General features: G+C 38.3%; 1 protein-coding gene and 1 long non-coding RNA gene across 2 annotated transcripts in view; one reads left to right on the plus strand and one right to left on the minus strand.

Moving 5' to 3' along the window:
- The window catches only part of LOC106928347 (zinc finger E-box-binding homeobox 2), a 50,098-nt gene extending 35,086 nt beyond the window's left edge, over window positions 1-15,012 (minus strand). Inside the window, exon 1 of the mRNA XM_015004560.2 lies at window positions 13,797-15,012. Within this exon, the coding sequence (XP_014860046.2) occupies window positions 13,797-13,854 (58 nt within the window). The 5' untranslated portion in view covers window positions 13,855-15,012. The remainder of the gene's footprint in view (window positions 1-13,796) is intronic.
- LOC148159702 (uncharacterized) lies at window positions 608-2,539 on the plus strand. The gene is made up of 4 exons (XR_015762877.1): window positions 608-962; window positions 1,448-1,495; window positions 1,598-1,651; window positions 2,280-2,539. It is a non-coding gene; the product is annotated as an uncharacterized LOC148159702 (long non-coding RNA).
- Window positions 15,013-16,369: the final 1,357 nt, after the last annotated feature.

The following is a 16,369-nucleotide window of genomic DNA, read 5'->3' on the forward strand; positions in this document are numbered from 1 at the left end:
GCCAAACAATTTGCCTAGCTTTACCGTAGCTCTTTATAGAGTGTTACTCTATGGTGTTCTACGTTGAAGTTAATTTTAAACGAATCTTAATGACTCGTTTGCTGTCTTCTCCACAGGTTTCTGCTCACTCTGACAAAACTGTAGGTGATAAACCGATGGGATCACTATCTTCGTTTCCTGAAACCCAGGTGAACAGCTTTCTGTCTTGGAAATCTTTCTAATTTTCTGATAGGTATTTTAGTGGACATTGGTTTTTGGGGGAGTAGACAGTCCCAGCAATGCTTGTTCCTGTCAGGGTACAGCATTATGAGGACTGTGTGTAGATGACCCGAAGAGTAATATTGTTGAGTAATATTGTTGGCGATCACTAGGACTTTGCTTAAAATACTATTGCCAAACAATTTGTCTAGCTTTACCGTAGCTCTTTATACTGTGATACTCTATGGTGTTCTACCTTGAAGTACATTTTAAATGAATCTTAATGACTCGTTTGTTGTCTTCTCCACAGGTTTCTGCTCACTCTGACAAAACCGTAGGTGATGAACTGCTGGGATCACTATCCCCGTTTCCTGAAATGCAGGTGAACAGTTTTCTGTCTTGGAAATCTTTCAAATTTTTCTGACAGGTATTTTAGTGGACATGGGTTTTTGGGAGAGTAGACACAGTCCCAGCAATGCTTGTTCCTGTCAGGGGACAGCATTAAGAGGACTGTGTGTAGATGACCCGAAGAGTAATATTGTTGGCAATCACTACGACCTTGCTTAAAAGACTATTGCCAAACAATTTGCCTAGCTTTACCGTAGCTCTTTATAGAGTGTTACTCTATGGTGTTCTACGTTGAAGTTAATTTTAAATGAATCTTAATGACTCGTTTGCTGTCTTCTCCACAGGTTTCTGCTCACTCTGACAAAACTGTATGTGATAAACCGATGGGATCACTATCTTCATTTCCTGAAACCCAGGTGAACAGCTTTCTGACTTGGAAATCTTTCTAATTTTTCTGACAGGGATTTTAGTGGACATGGGTTTTTGGGAGAGTAGACACAGTCCCAGCAATGCTTGTTCCTGTCAGGGGACAGCATTATGAGGGCTGTGTGTAGATGACCCATAGAGTAATATTGCTGGCAATCATTGGGACTTTGTTTTAAATACTATTCCCAAACAACTAGCCTAGCTTTACCATAGCTCTATATACAGTTTTACTCGAAAGTGTTCTACCATGGTGTTAATTCTAAATTAATGTTTTTAAAAGCTGTCAGATACAGTATAAGATATGACTACCTTAACAACCCTCCCCCTCCTCCTGATTAATAATTTATTTTCAATAATTTAACATAGTAATCATTGCACAATATAATAATGTTCTTTAATTTTGGCTAAAGGTTAGGTTTCTGTGCAGTTAAGACTAATATAACAGACAACTTGTTTTGTATCTCTAATTTGACAGGATGCAGAAAACCTCAATCTCCTGTTGAATTACATGGGAACTCTTCTGGTATGACTTACTTCAATTAACCTTTCATTGGTCATTTAGTAACTGATTTGAAATTTTGTATCTTTTATTTTGTTGGCCTGAAGTATTACTAATGTATTGCAGGAAAGGGAAAGGAGATTATTCCACCAACTGAAAAACCCTCAGAACCCCAAGATGGTATGGCTGTCTTCCTATTCATGGTGGTTCTTTACTTAGTGGTAAGGTTTAGAGATTCTGACTTAAGGCTCATCATAACATGTTACAAGAATTGAGTATTATCCTTAGCTTTAAAAAGCACAGTAAGAAACATGCAGAGAAGTGGTTGGGTCTGTGCAATTTTTAAAAAATAAGGCTGAAACAATCTTACAAAGTTAGTTGCTGATTATGAACAAGTAATACACTGCTTAAACACAGAATCGACAGGACAGAATATGAATCATGACAAGCATGACCTTGTTCTGTAACAGGTAATAAAGCTTGCAGTGTAATATAAAATGAAGCTTTGAGTGATAGTTTATATTTGACACACCAGGGTTGTAGCTTCTTGATTTCTATGTGTAATAAATGCACTGTTTCACAACTTGGTAATCAATTTAATAATAATAAAAAAATTGGAGAAAAATAATTTTAGGTGGATACATATTTAATTCATTGCACGTTGAGAAATCAAATTGTCAAAGGGTTCTCTTCAATGGACACAATAAACAGAACTGGAATGTAAAACTTTATCACAAGCATACTTTTATAGCACACTCCCACATATGATTTATATTTTAAAAAGTAAAATTGTCTCTCTTGTTTGTAGATTATCCTGAAAAGGACCATCCTCAGAGAAATCAAAAATGGCCCTGGTCTCCTACAGAAATTGCAGCGGTGTTGAAACAGATTTGTTTGCTTCTGAATCTGTTTAAGTAGGATTTTTTGTTTTGTTTGAGTCATGTGTATTGTGTGGTATCTAGAAGAACTTGGGTTTAAAGGTTTTAGTCAAACTGTTTTGAAAAACTAAGCTTGATAAGAGCCTGTGTTTTGGTTTGCTCCAAAAAATAAAAATTGCAATAAAAACAATGTTGTTTTTATTCCATTATACATTTTAATTTGTATAGATCTAAACATTACCCCATTGGTAATGAACAAGGGAAATCAATTGGTGACCATATTTCTATTTGATCATTATTTTTTTCATATTTGGACTGAGATTTTTGTAGTCCATACCTGTGTTCATGACAAATGAACACTACCATTATTGCAGGGTGTGAATTAATCCATTTGATGTTCATTTGGGTACTTTAATATATTTTAGGGACATTCTATGAAGTCTTATTTTAAATGTCCTTGCAATTCTCATTGGTGCTTATAATATACTGTTATGTCAGGGGCGTGGCTTATCTATCTAATTATCAATGTCCTGTTAATGTTGCATAAAGTCAGGTCATTATATTTAGAGTTCTGTAGTGTGTATACACAATTTTAACTGAGATCTTAGTTGAGTGGCTCATAAAAGATTTTTTGACACATTCAGCCAGTCTGTAGAACAAGTGAAAAGGGGTGCTCCCATAATTCACCACTGTGACTGGTTCGGAAAAATTGTCCTTATAGTTCACCGGCACCTGTATAGGTGTGTGTGTGTGTGTGTGTGTGTGTGAGTGTGTGTGTGTCAGGGTAGGATGTGGGAGAGGCAGTGTAATCTGGAGGTCAGATAAAGGTGGTACCAGGTGATCACAGGTACAGGGAAGAGAAGGGAGGAGGGAGCCGCTGCCCAACCTGCAACGCCCTCCACATTTATTGGCACCCCTGCCGAAACTCTGGAGATAGATTTAAAATAAATGAATCTTTCACTGGAGTTTCTCACACTGAAACGTTGTAGTTTGATTAAGCATATATATACAATAAAATATCTCTCAATATGGGAATTACTGGCACTAAAAGCAATTCAATAGATCAAGAAGATATTTTTAGATTCATTTTAATAATGATCAGATTTTTGAGGAAGTTCTAATTGGTAAACAATGGCTTCCTGTGTTTCCCAGGATTTAAATGTGATTTTAAAAAGCGCCTTATTTAACATAGCTGCTCTTTAAAATAGTAATGACAGGAGAAAATTAGATCTAAGTAAGGCAGATGTGTGTTGATCTTCATAGGTCAGGGAGTGTCCCCTAATCCTGACCCATATCTACAGTAAGAGCAATAAATAAAAGTTTATTCATAGAAACTATGAATCACAAGTCAAGATGAGAACTCAAAAAAATACTCCAAAGCTGGAAACCAGCAACAAAAAGTAGCATCTTGGGGCCAACAAGTCTAAACAACAATCCTATCTATCTATATATAACCTTTATTGTCCTACTATCACAAACGTAAACCGTTGAAGTTTTCTAAAGACAACTAAGAGTTTTACTGTGTGCTTTAACAAACTCTCTGGGTTACAATAATCATGTGTTCAAATGGACAGATATTAATTAAACTGACTGACTTTACAGCATGTTTCACATTGAAAAATATAACATTTAGGATCAGATATTCTTATCAACAGACATTTTGTAATAACATTGATTGCAATAATAATAATAACAAATTTAAAACATATTCCTGAAACAACAGTGTCAATGTCTAGTCTAGAGACATGTTTGTGGGTTTTTTAAAATCATTTTGAAGCGTCCTTAGCAAGAGTGCAGTGTGTCTTTAAAACATTTGAGGAAACTGAACACACTGATTACAAAAGAAGAAGTGGCAAACCTAAAACGCATCTACCAAAGATACAAAGTGTCTAATAGTTATGACTTAAGAAACAGGATAAACTCCAGAAAGGACCTGAGTCAAGACCTGAGAGATGCATCATCTTTCAGCTGAAGCTCTGCTGTTTAAAAGTTTTCAGTCTTTGTCCTGGTAATCATTATGGTACAAAATGAAAGCTTATAAACTCTTTTGCCGTTTTCATAGATTCAGATAAAGAAAAAGGAACTGACTGTGTCAGGCTGCCAGAATGCGAGGACCTTGTTGATGTAATGCACTTTGAATTGCCTTGTTGCTGAAATGTGCCTTTCAAATAAAGTTGGTGAAGGCAATGATGGTGATGATAAACCAGTGATACAGAATGATCCAGAAAGAAATTCTCAAGTTCTGATAATCTAAAAACACCATGGTTTCACTGTACCACATTTTAAAACAGAACGTCACGTGGAACATTTATTTATAGTTATTTTAATTTTAACATATAGATCTAAGTAACAAATTAATATAAACCTCCACTCTTTGCAGAGCAACACAAATATAAAAAGCTGATGATTAGCTAGTTTGAGTCTCTACTCAGGTTGCCAACATGCGGTCAGTGGGTAGCAATGCATAAGCTTTTACACCATGGCTCTTTCTGTTCAGAAATATTTCTCAAAGCTCAAATGCCTGTAAGCAGGGGATCGGTATTTTTCTGTAGCAACTCCTTGCTACATCACTTTATGCTCCACACAGCCAGAGAAAACTCCAGTGACTCTGTCACTTCAGGTTCATATTTCAACCAGATTAAAAGGTTTTAATACTTCACTGAGATGCAGATCATTGTTAGATGTCTTATCGCACAAACAAGTCAACATAAATTGGTTAATTTTTCCACAAAAGTGGTTACTTCTCTATGTTCATCTATGCAAACCACGTGGACGTCTCTAACCAGCACGTGATCCCATTCATGCAACTTCTAGCTTGGCTGATCAGCTTTGTTTCTCTCAAGGATATGCGGCTACCACGACAGTGTCATTGGGGCGATGATGCACTGGTTTGTAGGCCGTCTACTCGTCAGAGGAGAAGAAGAATAAAGTTTTCCACACTGATGTGCAAAGAGACTCCAGAGAACTCTAGTGGGTGGGTGCAGATGAAGTAATTTATGTCAAACGGGCTTTGCAGATGACAAGGAGGTATGAAATAGGCTTTAGAAGCATAGTTTGATGGATGGCTTAAGTCTTTTCCACACTACAGAATAATATTATTTAACTGACACCATTCAGCCACATTGTTAAAATCAGAAAAAAAACATTTAATAACTAATTATTCCATGCAAGTGCTGGGAAACTGTGTGTACTCACTTTAATTTGGATGTTTTTTGACATTTGCCACACACTATATAACACTATTGCTCTCCCATCAAGCTCTCATATGTGGAAAGCTTGATAACAATTGAAACTGTTCCCAGCTGGGTCATGTGCTCAACCACAAAAAATTTTTATGGACGGTTAGGTTGGTCAAAGAAAACAACAAAACTATTTTATCTGATGATGCAAAAATAAAATGCTGCCTTGCTACCATTCCAAGACCAATTAGTCTTAATTTTTTGACTGTAGAAGGACGCCTGAGTCCCCTGAGAGAATCCACACATGAACACAGAGAACATGCAAACTCCATGCAAAAAGGCCTTGGCCAGGACTGGAACACGAAACCTTTTTGTTGTAAGGGAACAGTGATAATAACGGCACCATTATCATTTTTTTTTCAATCAAAATAAAGTTTGCACAGTTTGGATGATTTCTATTACTAAGAAAGAAAATCAGATTCAGATGAAAAACTGAAAATCTCTAATTTTGTCTGACATTCTCATCTCCAGTCCTCCAAAGTATGAATTTAATTGAGAATATATGGGATGTCCCTGAATATGCTTAATAATAGAAGCTAAATGTTCCAGTGATGGAGAACATTCTGCAGGTATTTTGAAAGTAAGTGTAATGTAAATCTACACGTTTTTCTGCTTCATGCATGTAAATACACTGAAAAGGTAGCTGCAACTATTCTACCTTTAAGTGAGCTTCCTCTTCAGTACAGTGATTATCTAAATATGGCTATACAGTCAGAGGGCCACTGTGGGAATTTATACGTGCAAGAAAATTCATGTCAACTCAGAGACAGAGACAATAATAGAAAGAGTGACAGTAACCGGCTGCAAATCAGGTGAAATATACAGTGTTAAACTGCTGATGCCACTTGGACTTCCCCATGTCAAGTGTGATGTTTTCTTGCCTTTCAGAGGTGATCGAGGCAGAACCTAAAAACTGCTACCGCTGCTAATGCGCGCCACATATCAAACTTCCTCATTCAACCTGCAACCCTGCTAAATCTACTCCCTTCATGGGCAGAAAGCGGCTCCTTCTCAGCCAGCTGAACGGGATCTACAGGCTGCCTGCCAGGCTGCTCTTTCCCTGTCTGCTTCCCTACCTCTCCTCTTCTCTCTCACTCACTCTCCCTTTCTCTGCCACCCATCTGGCCCTTGTAATACATGACAGCTGATGCTGGGTTTCCAAATTTAATTTGAGGTGTGATAAAACTGCACATATCTATAAACTGAATGCAGCAAGCTTTCTTGTGTGGACGGTTTTAAACTCAAACACGTGCAGCATATCAAACGCACAACCATGGTCTGTCGGCAATAAAGGAAGATCCACAAATAGATTTTACATCGAGCGGCACTGCCAAAGCAATGACGAAGACCTTAATAATACGGCTGCAAACGGAAAAAGTGAAAGATAAAGAAGGATTAGTCTGCATAATCAGACTCCGCATGTTTCAAGATACTTCTATCAGGTAAAAAAAATCGTTGATGGGAAAACAGAAGTTTCCTATTGACAGAAAGATTTTTTTCTTTAAAATACAGAAGGTGTTAAATGTGTGACAAGAACATCGCCAACAACCTTTTAAACACCCATACATGCACGTGTCAAGAGCTCTGTGGCTTAAGTGTGTTATCTTGCAGTTAAAAGGTGAGATCCTTAGATATAAGAGCAACATTCAACTTTCTGTTCAGCTTCTGTGACTGTCGGCTTTCATTACATGGCATTACAGTCTGATCTTAAAACCACAACTTCATTGTGATTTTATGTAACAGATCAACGCAGTGTAGCAAATATTTGTGGATTGGGGGGAAAATTGTATTTATGCTCATACCCCTTTACTGTGACACACCTCAATAAAATAAGACAGAAAAGTCTGTTGATATCAGAGCGATTAAAATGATAATTTCTAGGCTAATGGCAAACCTTTATGTCTGATGGAAAACTAATTATGCTGCAGGGATGCATTTCTCTAGAAGAGACTTGAGTTGATGACAGGGTGAATGTTGCTAAATTCAGTGCAATACTGGAAGAAAACTTGTTAAAGGCTTCAAAAGGTTCCCCATTCCAGCAGCACAACTACAGCGGGGCATTTTAGACCTAAGAACATAGATTTGTAAGGTTGTCTTGGTTGATATAATAATAACAACACTATTTATCACAATAAAAATGCAAACAATATGAATAGAAAATAGATATCCATAAAATTCTCAATAACTTCACTGAATCCAGAACCGCACTGCATTCTGGGGGATGTAGGCAGAGGAAAGGCTGTAGCCTCTCGACCTCTCGTGGCAGATTATTTCAGATACGATGTTGTCTGCAAAGTCATGGTCCCTTCCAAGTCTGACAATACGACAGATTTAATTTACCACCTCTCGTCCGTCGGAGTGGAGCTACGTCAAAAAACCATGGCTGTCAACATCTGGCAGTGCAACAACACACAAGTGGCAACAGAGAATAATTTTTATTATTCCATGCTGATTTCATGCTGACATAGCTATAACTGTCTGTTACTAGTCAACAATGCTAGTTGTTGATTTTACAGGTGTAAACTAGTTTATTATTTACAAATTAATTAGCACATTTTGTTTGATTAAGTATTTATTTAATATCTATTTTTGCACATTGACCCATATGTTTATTTAGTTGACAGTTTTTCGTAGCTGTGTTGACCTCTTTTTGAAGGTTAAAGGTTATGCTTAACATAAAAGTATTTAATTTCAGCCATTTTTCTCCTGGTTCAAATAGGCTAAACAAAAAAAAAAATAATAATCAATTGATATCGATACCAACTGATTTGAAATGCTTATCTCATGATATATTTTTCAGCTACATCGCCCAGCCTTAGGTTGTCTCATCTAAAGTCCCGACCTAAATCCAGTTGATGTTTGCAGAAGCTATCCATCAAATCTGACTGAATTCAAGCTTTAAGCTTTAGACGAATAATGGTGAATGTTTCAGTGTCTAGTCATGTAGAGCTGGTAGAGACAAACCTCAAATGGTTTGCAGCTGTGACTGCAGTGAAAAGAGACTCAAAGTAATAAATCAGGAGGGCAGAATACAAATGTATGCCACACTTTTCAGTATTCTATTTGCAGAGAGAAAAAAAAATATCTTTTTGCGTTCAATTCACAACCCTTACTTGTTTTTCTGTCACTTCTGTTTTCAAGAAATTACATCGAAGTTTGAGTTTGCTGTGTTACTACGTTTGACTGAACTGAACGGGGGGACAATCCCATTTGTAAGGCATTGTGTATTGACACTGTTTGAATAATCCACTTAGAAATAATGATGTGATTTTTTTTAACCAATATTTCACCATGTGTGATCATGCCTAAAGCGGTTAAAAATCTTTTTGATGAACAGTTTTCCAGTTGTAGTAGATTGTCAGTGTGGCAGCCATGCATAGGAACATGTAGCTGGGAACAGAAATACTTTGGCTCCATCTCAAACATCAGAATAATTAAATAAACATGCGATGACTGAAAAAGAGCCTCAGTCAAAGGGACTCCCTATTACTGCTGTGGAGATGTGGCTTTAAACACATGCAGGCCAGTGACGACTGAAGATGTGGGAATGTTGAGGAGAGAGTGAGGAAACTTTCTGCATATTCTGCGTTCTGTCACCCGTCCTGGTTCCCCTGCCTCTACCCTTCATGCATCTCTGAACCCCTCCAATTCTTGCTTTCTTACTTTGCAGAACTGTGTTTTTATGTTCTCCAGCTCTGTCAGCCCCATCAGTTCCCATCTCTGTCATCTTCCTTTCTTCTTCTGTCCCACCCACCCGCTGCTTCTGACGCCTGAGCTGAGGCCCTTGAAGAATCCCGGTAATAAAACTGTGGTGCCTGGGCTCTTCATTGCTGCCTCGGTTTCCACACCTCTCATCCGTGCGGGTCAGATCGATCCAAAAGGGTTCAGCCCCTCCATTTTTTTTATGTTTGAATACTTTCCCCCAAATTCTCTCCACTTTTCCCCCAATTCTTTTTCTGTTGTTGCTCGAGTTCTTTGTGTACAGTGAGCTGTGCTCACAGTGGCAGCGCCGTGCCAGAAAAAACCCACACAAACACACATGTATGCGTGCATATGTACATGCACAGTCACAGACACACAGCTGGGCTCCAGCTGCATACAAAGGCTGGGGTTTGGAAATCAATGAAGGAGAAAGAAGAAAAAGGGGAAAGGAGTTTAAATAAATTGGCACTTGAAAAAAGAAGAAAAACGAGAAAGGGAGTGATGGAAACAGAGACGAAGAGTAATTTTTTTGTAAAAAAAAAAAAAAGCCACATGCACCAAACAATAGAGTGAGGCTTGTAATGAAGTAACAAAACATAAGGAGCATAAAAGCAGGAACAGATAAGTTTGTAAGAGTGGAAATAAAATGCAGTCCTAGACTGGATTCAGAAGTTTGAGAAGTCTGACTGACTTTGGATGTCTGTGAGAGAAGATTCATATACATGATGTCAGGAAGAAATAAAAAATACATAAAAAATAGAAGTTATAAAGATCAAGTGACTCTTCAAAAAAAGAGGAGATTCTCAACTGATGTATTTATTGACAGAGGCTATGCATAAATCCCACATTTCCCTCTTATTTTTATTCAAAATTCCTTGCCCAAACCGAGGCTAAATTCATGTCAAAGGTATTCACATGCCTGTCAAACTCAGTTAAGAGGAGCACACTAACTCTGGGGGAGCGGCTGAGATCCACACACCAGGCATTTTTAGTGGGGTAACTATTAGTCATGAACTCCACTAATTTGATCTTTATTGAATATCACATATCAGAAAAAAATAAGAGTGGCAAGAAAAATAATAACAGAGAAAGCCTTAGGAAGTCATGCTTAATGTTAGCCACAAGCCATGAAGGGTGCGGAGCAAACGTGTAGACGATGGTGCTGTGGTCAGATGAGATCAATGCCAAACAATATACATGTAGGAAAAAATACTACAGTTCACTTTGAATCCGTCATTCCACAGTGGGACATGGCAGTGGCGTCATGATGCTGTGGGTATGTTTCCCATTTGCAGGCACAGCAAGGGGAAGAAGTCAGAGTTAAAAACAGGGCTATCCTGGAGAAGACCCTGCAAATTAGACCCAGACCTGCAATAAAATGGTGTAGATCTAAGGCTAGCAGTCAAAATTGGCCCAGTCAAAGTCCAGACCTAAGTCTAACTGAGAATCTATGCAAGACTTCAAAACTGAGGCTCATAAACATTGTTAATTTGATCTGACTGAGTTTGATCTATAGTCCAATGTATGCTGCACGCTTTAGATTTTTATTTGTGGTTGTTATATGACAAAAGTGGGGAAAGTTTGAGGAGGAATGATTGCTTTGGCAGGTCACTTTTAGCCATTACCAGAGAGGACTGTAGGTACGTTGTCCAAATAAAGGATTTTAGCGAAGACGGCACTTCAGCTATCAAATAACCACTGAATCAGAAGTTTTGGACTATCAGTGCTAATCTTAATAATTCACATGCTTGCTGATAACTTACAACAAGATAACACAAGCTATCTTCTTCAAATGTATATATTTTCTTTCTTGGTCGCTGCTCTGTTTCTAATCTGCCAGGAATGAAACGCTGTAATTTCTTCACATTGCTTTATATCGTTGAACATTGACATTTTTATTGGGGGAGACGGAGACATAATCAATAGGCGCCTCGGAGAGAGAAGAAAAGTCAGCCTATATTTTCCCTCTTTCTTCTGGTTTGGAAAGGATCCCCAAATTGCTGTCTTATGAGTGGAGCCTGCCAAATTCGTTTGGTTTTATCAAGGACCTTTAACTTGCTGCCCGCATTCCAAATCCTGCACGCACTTTTCATGCACGTACATTTCCACACCGACACAAGGATGCATAGCACGGCACATGCGTCACACGCCCACTCGTACGGACTTTTCACAAGCACTGAAACATGTGTGACATATATCTCTTGCATACGCTCGCACCTAATGCATGAAGATTCATTAACTGTACATATAAAACTTTGTGCCAGTTAGTTCCGCTTACATTTTTAAATGCTTTATGCTCTCCCAATACACATTATTAATTATTAAAATGAGCTTAACTATTAAAATGGCCTGCAAGACAGACACTATCTCTCCTTAGTGGATGCTGCAGGATTAGAGAAACTGTCCAAGAAATAAGAAGTCCTTGAAGGATGGCTATCTGTTTAACTTTCACAGCAGAGTGCCGCTGTTGATTTGTGAAACTGGAGCACAGTCGGTCGACAAACTGTCAAAGATGAGAGCATGCATGTGTGCGCACATGAACACACGAGCTGCCACCAGCGCTAAGCATGCCAGAGAGGATCTGGCCCTTGTGACACACAGCTCGACTTCACAGCTCTCTAAATTAAATGAGGAAATCATTGCAGACACCTATTAAACAAATAAACTGACTCCTTGCAGCAGATAGCTGCGTGTCAGTTTAAAGACACTAATTGTAAGGTCTGGGATGGTTTCAAGAAACTTTCGGAAAAAGCTTTGAGTGTGTTTAGGTGTTGTGCTGCAGAAACAGCTCTCTTAAAAAAAAAAAAAAAAAAAAAAAAAAAAAAAACAAGAAATGAAAACCGTGATATTAATTAGGGTTACACCAATCTGTCAACCTGAGATCAGATTCAGCCAATTTTTTTTGTTGATCGACTCTATCTTTGATAAGTGTAATACTAAAAAATATGTTTCCCTGTGCAATTAAATGCACTAAAACTAAGAATTCTCACTTCTGGTGGTTTTAAAAGGCATCCGCCAACAGCATGCTCTTTGATGTGGGGTTTTAATCTTTTGTAAAAATCTGATAAAGGTTACATAGATAAAAATATTATTGAAATTCCTTCAATTTCTGATTCAGAACAATCAAAGAACCTGCAGAACATTTTTTTTAAAATGTGATCCAGGAGGGAAACAAATCACAACTGGTAGCTCAGACCTCTATAACAAATCTGCAACAGATTAAAAAATAAAACTGATCAGTATACTTCCAGTTTTAAAACTACAGTGCTTTACCTTTGAAAAACGCTTCAGAGCACTGCTGGCACTCATCATCCATGCAATTTGTTTAGAAAATCATCAAGAATAAATTGTTTGCTGTAAGTTTACCCTAGCTAAGCTGATATTTAGAAAGTCTCTGGGTCAAATGTAGGTTTAGAGAAACAATCCCTGGATAATTTTAGAGTTCAGGAGCTAATTCTAACTTATTTTCTCAGTCCACATTAGAAGGCAAGAAGAACAAATATTACTGTACACATGCCTCTTTCTTGCAGGTGTTCTGTTTGAAATTTGGGAGCTTGAAACATGTCGAATAGAGCCACAGTGAAGTCTCTAAACTCAGTGCTATCTAGAAGTTCCTCTCAGAAGCTTCAATAGGAAGTGCATTCACACAAACTGATAACTGACTTAACTAAAAACCTTTCAGTTGACTCACCCCAACAAGTAATTTTAGATAAGATGATGAATTTAGCCATGCATGTGAGGAACAGAGAAATATATATATATATATATATATATATATATATATATATATATATATATATATATATATATATATATATATATATATATACTATTTAAACATACAAATACATTTTTTTCATTTTCTCCATTGTTTCTCCATAAAGTATAAAAAGAAAAGATTTTTCTAAGGACTACTAGGTAAAACGTCCAAAATTACGCCATACAGCAGCATGCATGCCGCTGCAGTCATGTAAAAGCCTCGAAAACTTCTTAGGCTGAAGTAAAGCCTGCACTTAACGAAAGGGCCACTGAGATTTAGGACAAAATTCTTGTTTCGCAGTAAAAAAAAAAAGGTACAATCTTCTATATGACATCGATTTAAAAAAGAATAATTCGGGGTATTATTATTATTATTTTTTATGTATTTGCACGTTATGATTTTTTTTTCTACAAAAATGACTCCTACCGTTTTCTTGTACGACTACCTAAGCAGGTATCAGCTGGTAAAGCAACCCTCTAAAATCTGACCAAACGTGACTTTCAAGTTAGTCTTAATCATTCCCCATCTATGAAATTAATAAAAAGTCTGAATTAGACCACACACGCACCGTGCAACAAACTGCTGCAGAAAATAAACGTTTTAAAAGTAATTTCTTTGTAAAAAAAAAAAAAAAATCCAATTTGAGACAACTGGTTTTACATGATGTCTTCTGTCCGCCGCAACAACATCTCCCACCGCATCACTCACCAACTTCTTCAAACTTTCCAGCGCAGCGTGTTTCTTACCTCGATTTCTCCTCGGGTTGGCTTGTTTCCTTCGCTTCCCTCGGCTTTCGTCTGTCATGGCCAAGCTTTAGTGCTGTCAATGGAGGGGGTGAGGGGGGGAAAATAAGAAATAAAAAAAAAAAAAGTTGTCCTGCGTGGAGCGCAGCGGCTGTTGCGTCCTGTGCGCCTTGCCTGAGAATGAATGGCGCTGAGGCATCGCCTTCGGTCACAGCGGGAGCCTCAGACCTTGATGGGACTCCAGGCAGCGGCGACGAGACGCGGAGGTGATGTCAGCAGCAGAGGCAGGCCCTGAGGTCAGGCTTGGCATCGCAAAACGTGCACCTTCCTCAAAAGTAAGAACGGAGCAGTTCGCCGTAATTTGCATATTACGACTACATTAAACAATGTGTTAGAGCTCCAGTGGGGGCATCTCGACAGAACTGCTGCTGCATGCATCGACGAAATGTAGTTAGATTACATGCGCATGCACGTCTTTTCACGTTTTTTTTTTTTTTCTAAAAAGAAACTGACATAGGCAGAAAGTTGAATCTTGTGATATAAACACAGAGTGCACTCTATGAGATCCCCGTATATCTCCAATCGGCTCATTAACAAGGTGCAAATGAGGCTGTTAACTCCAGCAGCTCTCCCTGCATCTTTTCCCACAGAAGAGGAGATTACACTAACAGCAGGTTAATGAGAGCAGGTATGCGCCCCCCACATACACACGCACACACACAACTACGCACACACACACCCTTCATGAACTCTTCTTAAGGATTTTACAGCCTGCGTCTTATGCATGTCGCACATGCGCTCGAGTACCCCGGCGTGGACCCCGTCCTGCGGCCCCATTCACCCCTGGATTGCTGTAGGAAGTGGTGCATCGGCCGCGCTTTGTGTTGCAACCTACGATGTAATCTGTTTTGCAACTGAAAAACATCCGAACTCAAAAAAAAAAAAAAAAAAAAAAAACTCTAACGCAGCATACAGGACCCCCACCTTGACTTATTTTGTGGCCCCTATCTTACAGAAGCGAGCCGGGGGCAGCTTTTCAGGGCGCATAATGGAGCCTATGGGGAGTAAACAAACATGTATCTGTGACACTGTGACACACATTAGGAAGGTTAAAGACAGCGAAATAAAACACTAAACATCTAAAATGTTCTTTAGATATCTGAAGCCTATTTTAGCCCTAAAACGCTAACAATTATTTAGAAAACTGACTGATCGGTTGGCTACACATCATCAGCACAAGTCCAAACCTAACTCATGATTTATTACCAAATTCGCGTTATACACATATTTTACATTTCTATGCATGTCATTACACAGTATCTTGCATAAGCATTCATGCCCCTCTAACTTTGTGATGTTGTGTTGCTTTACAACCACAAGCCTCTGTGTTTACTTAGGATTTTATGCAACAGAGTGCAGTCATGCATAATAGCAAGTGGTTTCATTTTTTTTTTGCAAATCGACCTCTGAGGTGTGTACATTTGTAGCTACAAGTCTTTTGAGTTCCCAGCTGTACGTTACGAGAATCTAAAACTTTTACTCATTCTTCTCTGCGAGATGCGCTGTGTGGACGGAGAGCATCTCTGGACAATACCGTTCGATTATTGCCAGAGAATCACAGTCAGATACAGGTTTGGACTTTGACTGGGCCATTCTAACACATAAACAGTATTTGATCTAAAACACTTCAATGCAGCTCTGTTGAATGATAGATTTCTGTTTTGTTGGAAGGAATTTTTCTGCTCCAGTATTAAATCTTTTGCAGCCTCTGACAGGCGTTTTTCCAGTCTTCTTATAAACTTTGCCCCATCTTCTCTGTCCCCGCTAAAGAAAAGTATCCCCACAGCATGATGGATGCACCATGATTCACTGTGAAATATATGCATTCAGGTTACTGTGCAGTGGTAGTTTTCTTCTACACAATGCATTTTACATATGTGCCTCCTTCCTCCACATATTGTCCCATACACGGCTTGTGACAAACTTAAGAAAACAAAAAACAAAATTTTCTGGTGTGTACAACCAATAGTTATCCTATCAATAGATTCTCCTCTGGAACTCTGCAGCAGATTGCAAATTACCATTGGCTTCTTGACTGACTCTGATCAATGGTCCCTTTGCCTTAACTCTACTCTAAATTTCAGTACATCTTTCTTCCTAACCTGCTGTTTCTTGGTTTTCATTATGCTTTTTATTCTCTAATGCCCTTGAAGAAACCTCTAAGGTATTCACACAACCGCTGCATTTGTACTGAGAATTAATTACACACAGGTAGGCCCTGTATTATTAATTGGAGCTTCTGAAATACATTCATTTCACAGGTTTTGTTTTTATTTAGGGTTAGGTCGCGTATGTATCCAGGGGCCTGGACACATACGCACACTACACCAAATATTTGTTTTATAAAAAGCATAAAAAGTCACATGGCATTCTTTTTCCGCTTTGCCATTATGTTGTATTTGAGTTGTTTTATTACATAAAAGTACAATAAATTGTCTTGGAATTTGTGGTTGTAACATGACGAAATGACAAACAATTAATAGGGCATGAATTACCTTTGCAAAACACTATAGCTC

This window comes from Poecilia mexicana, unplaced genomic scaffold (genome assembly GCF_051168715.1).
Source record: "Poecilia mexicana isolate PSO_F unplaced genomic scaffold, ASM5116871v1 scaffold_5, whole genome shotgun sequence".
Lineage (NCBI taxonomy): Eukaryota > Metazoa > Chordata > Actinopteri > Cyprinodontiformes > Poeciliidae > Poecilia > Poecilia mexicana.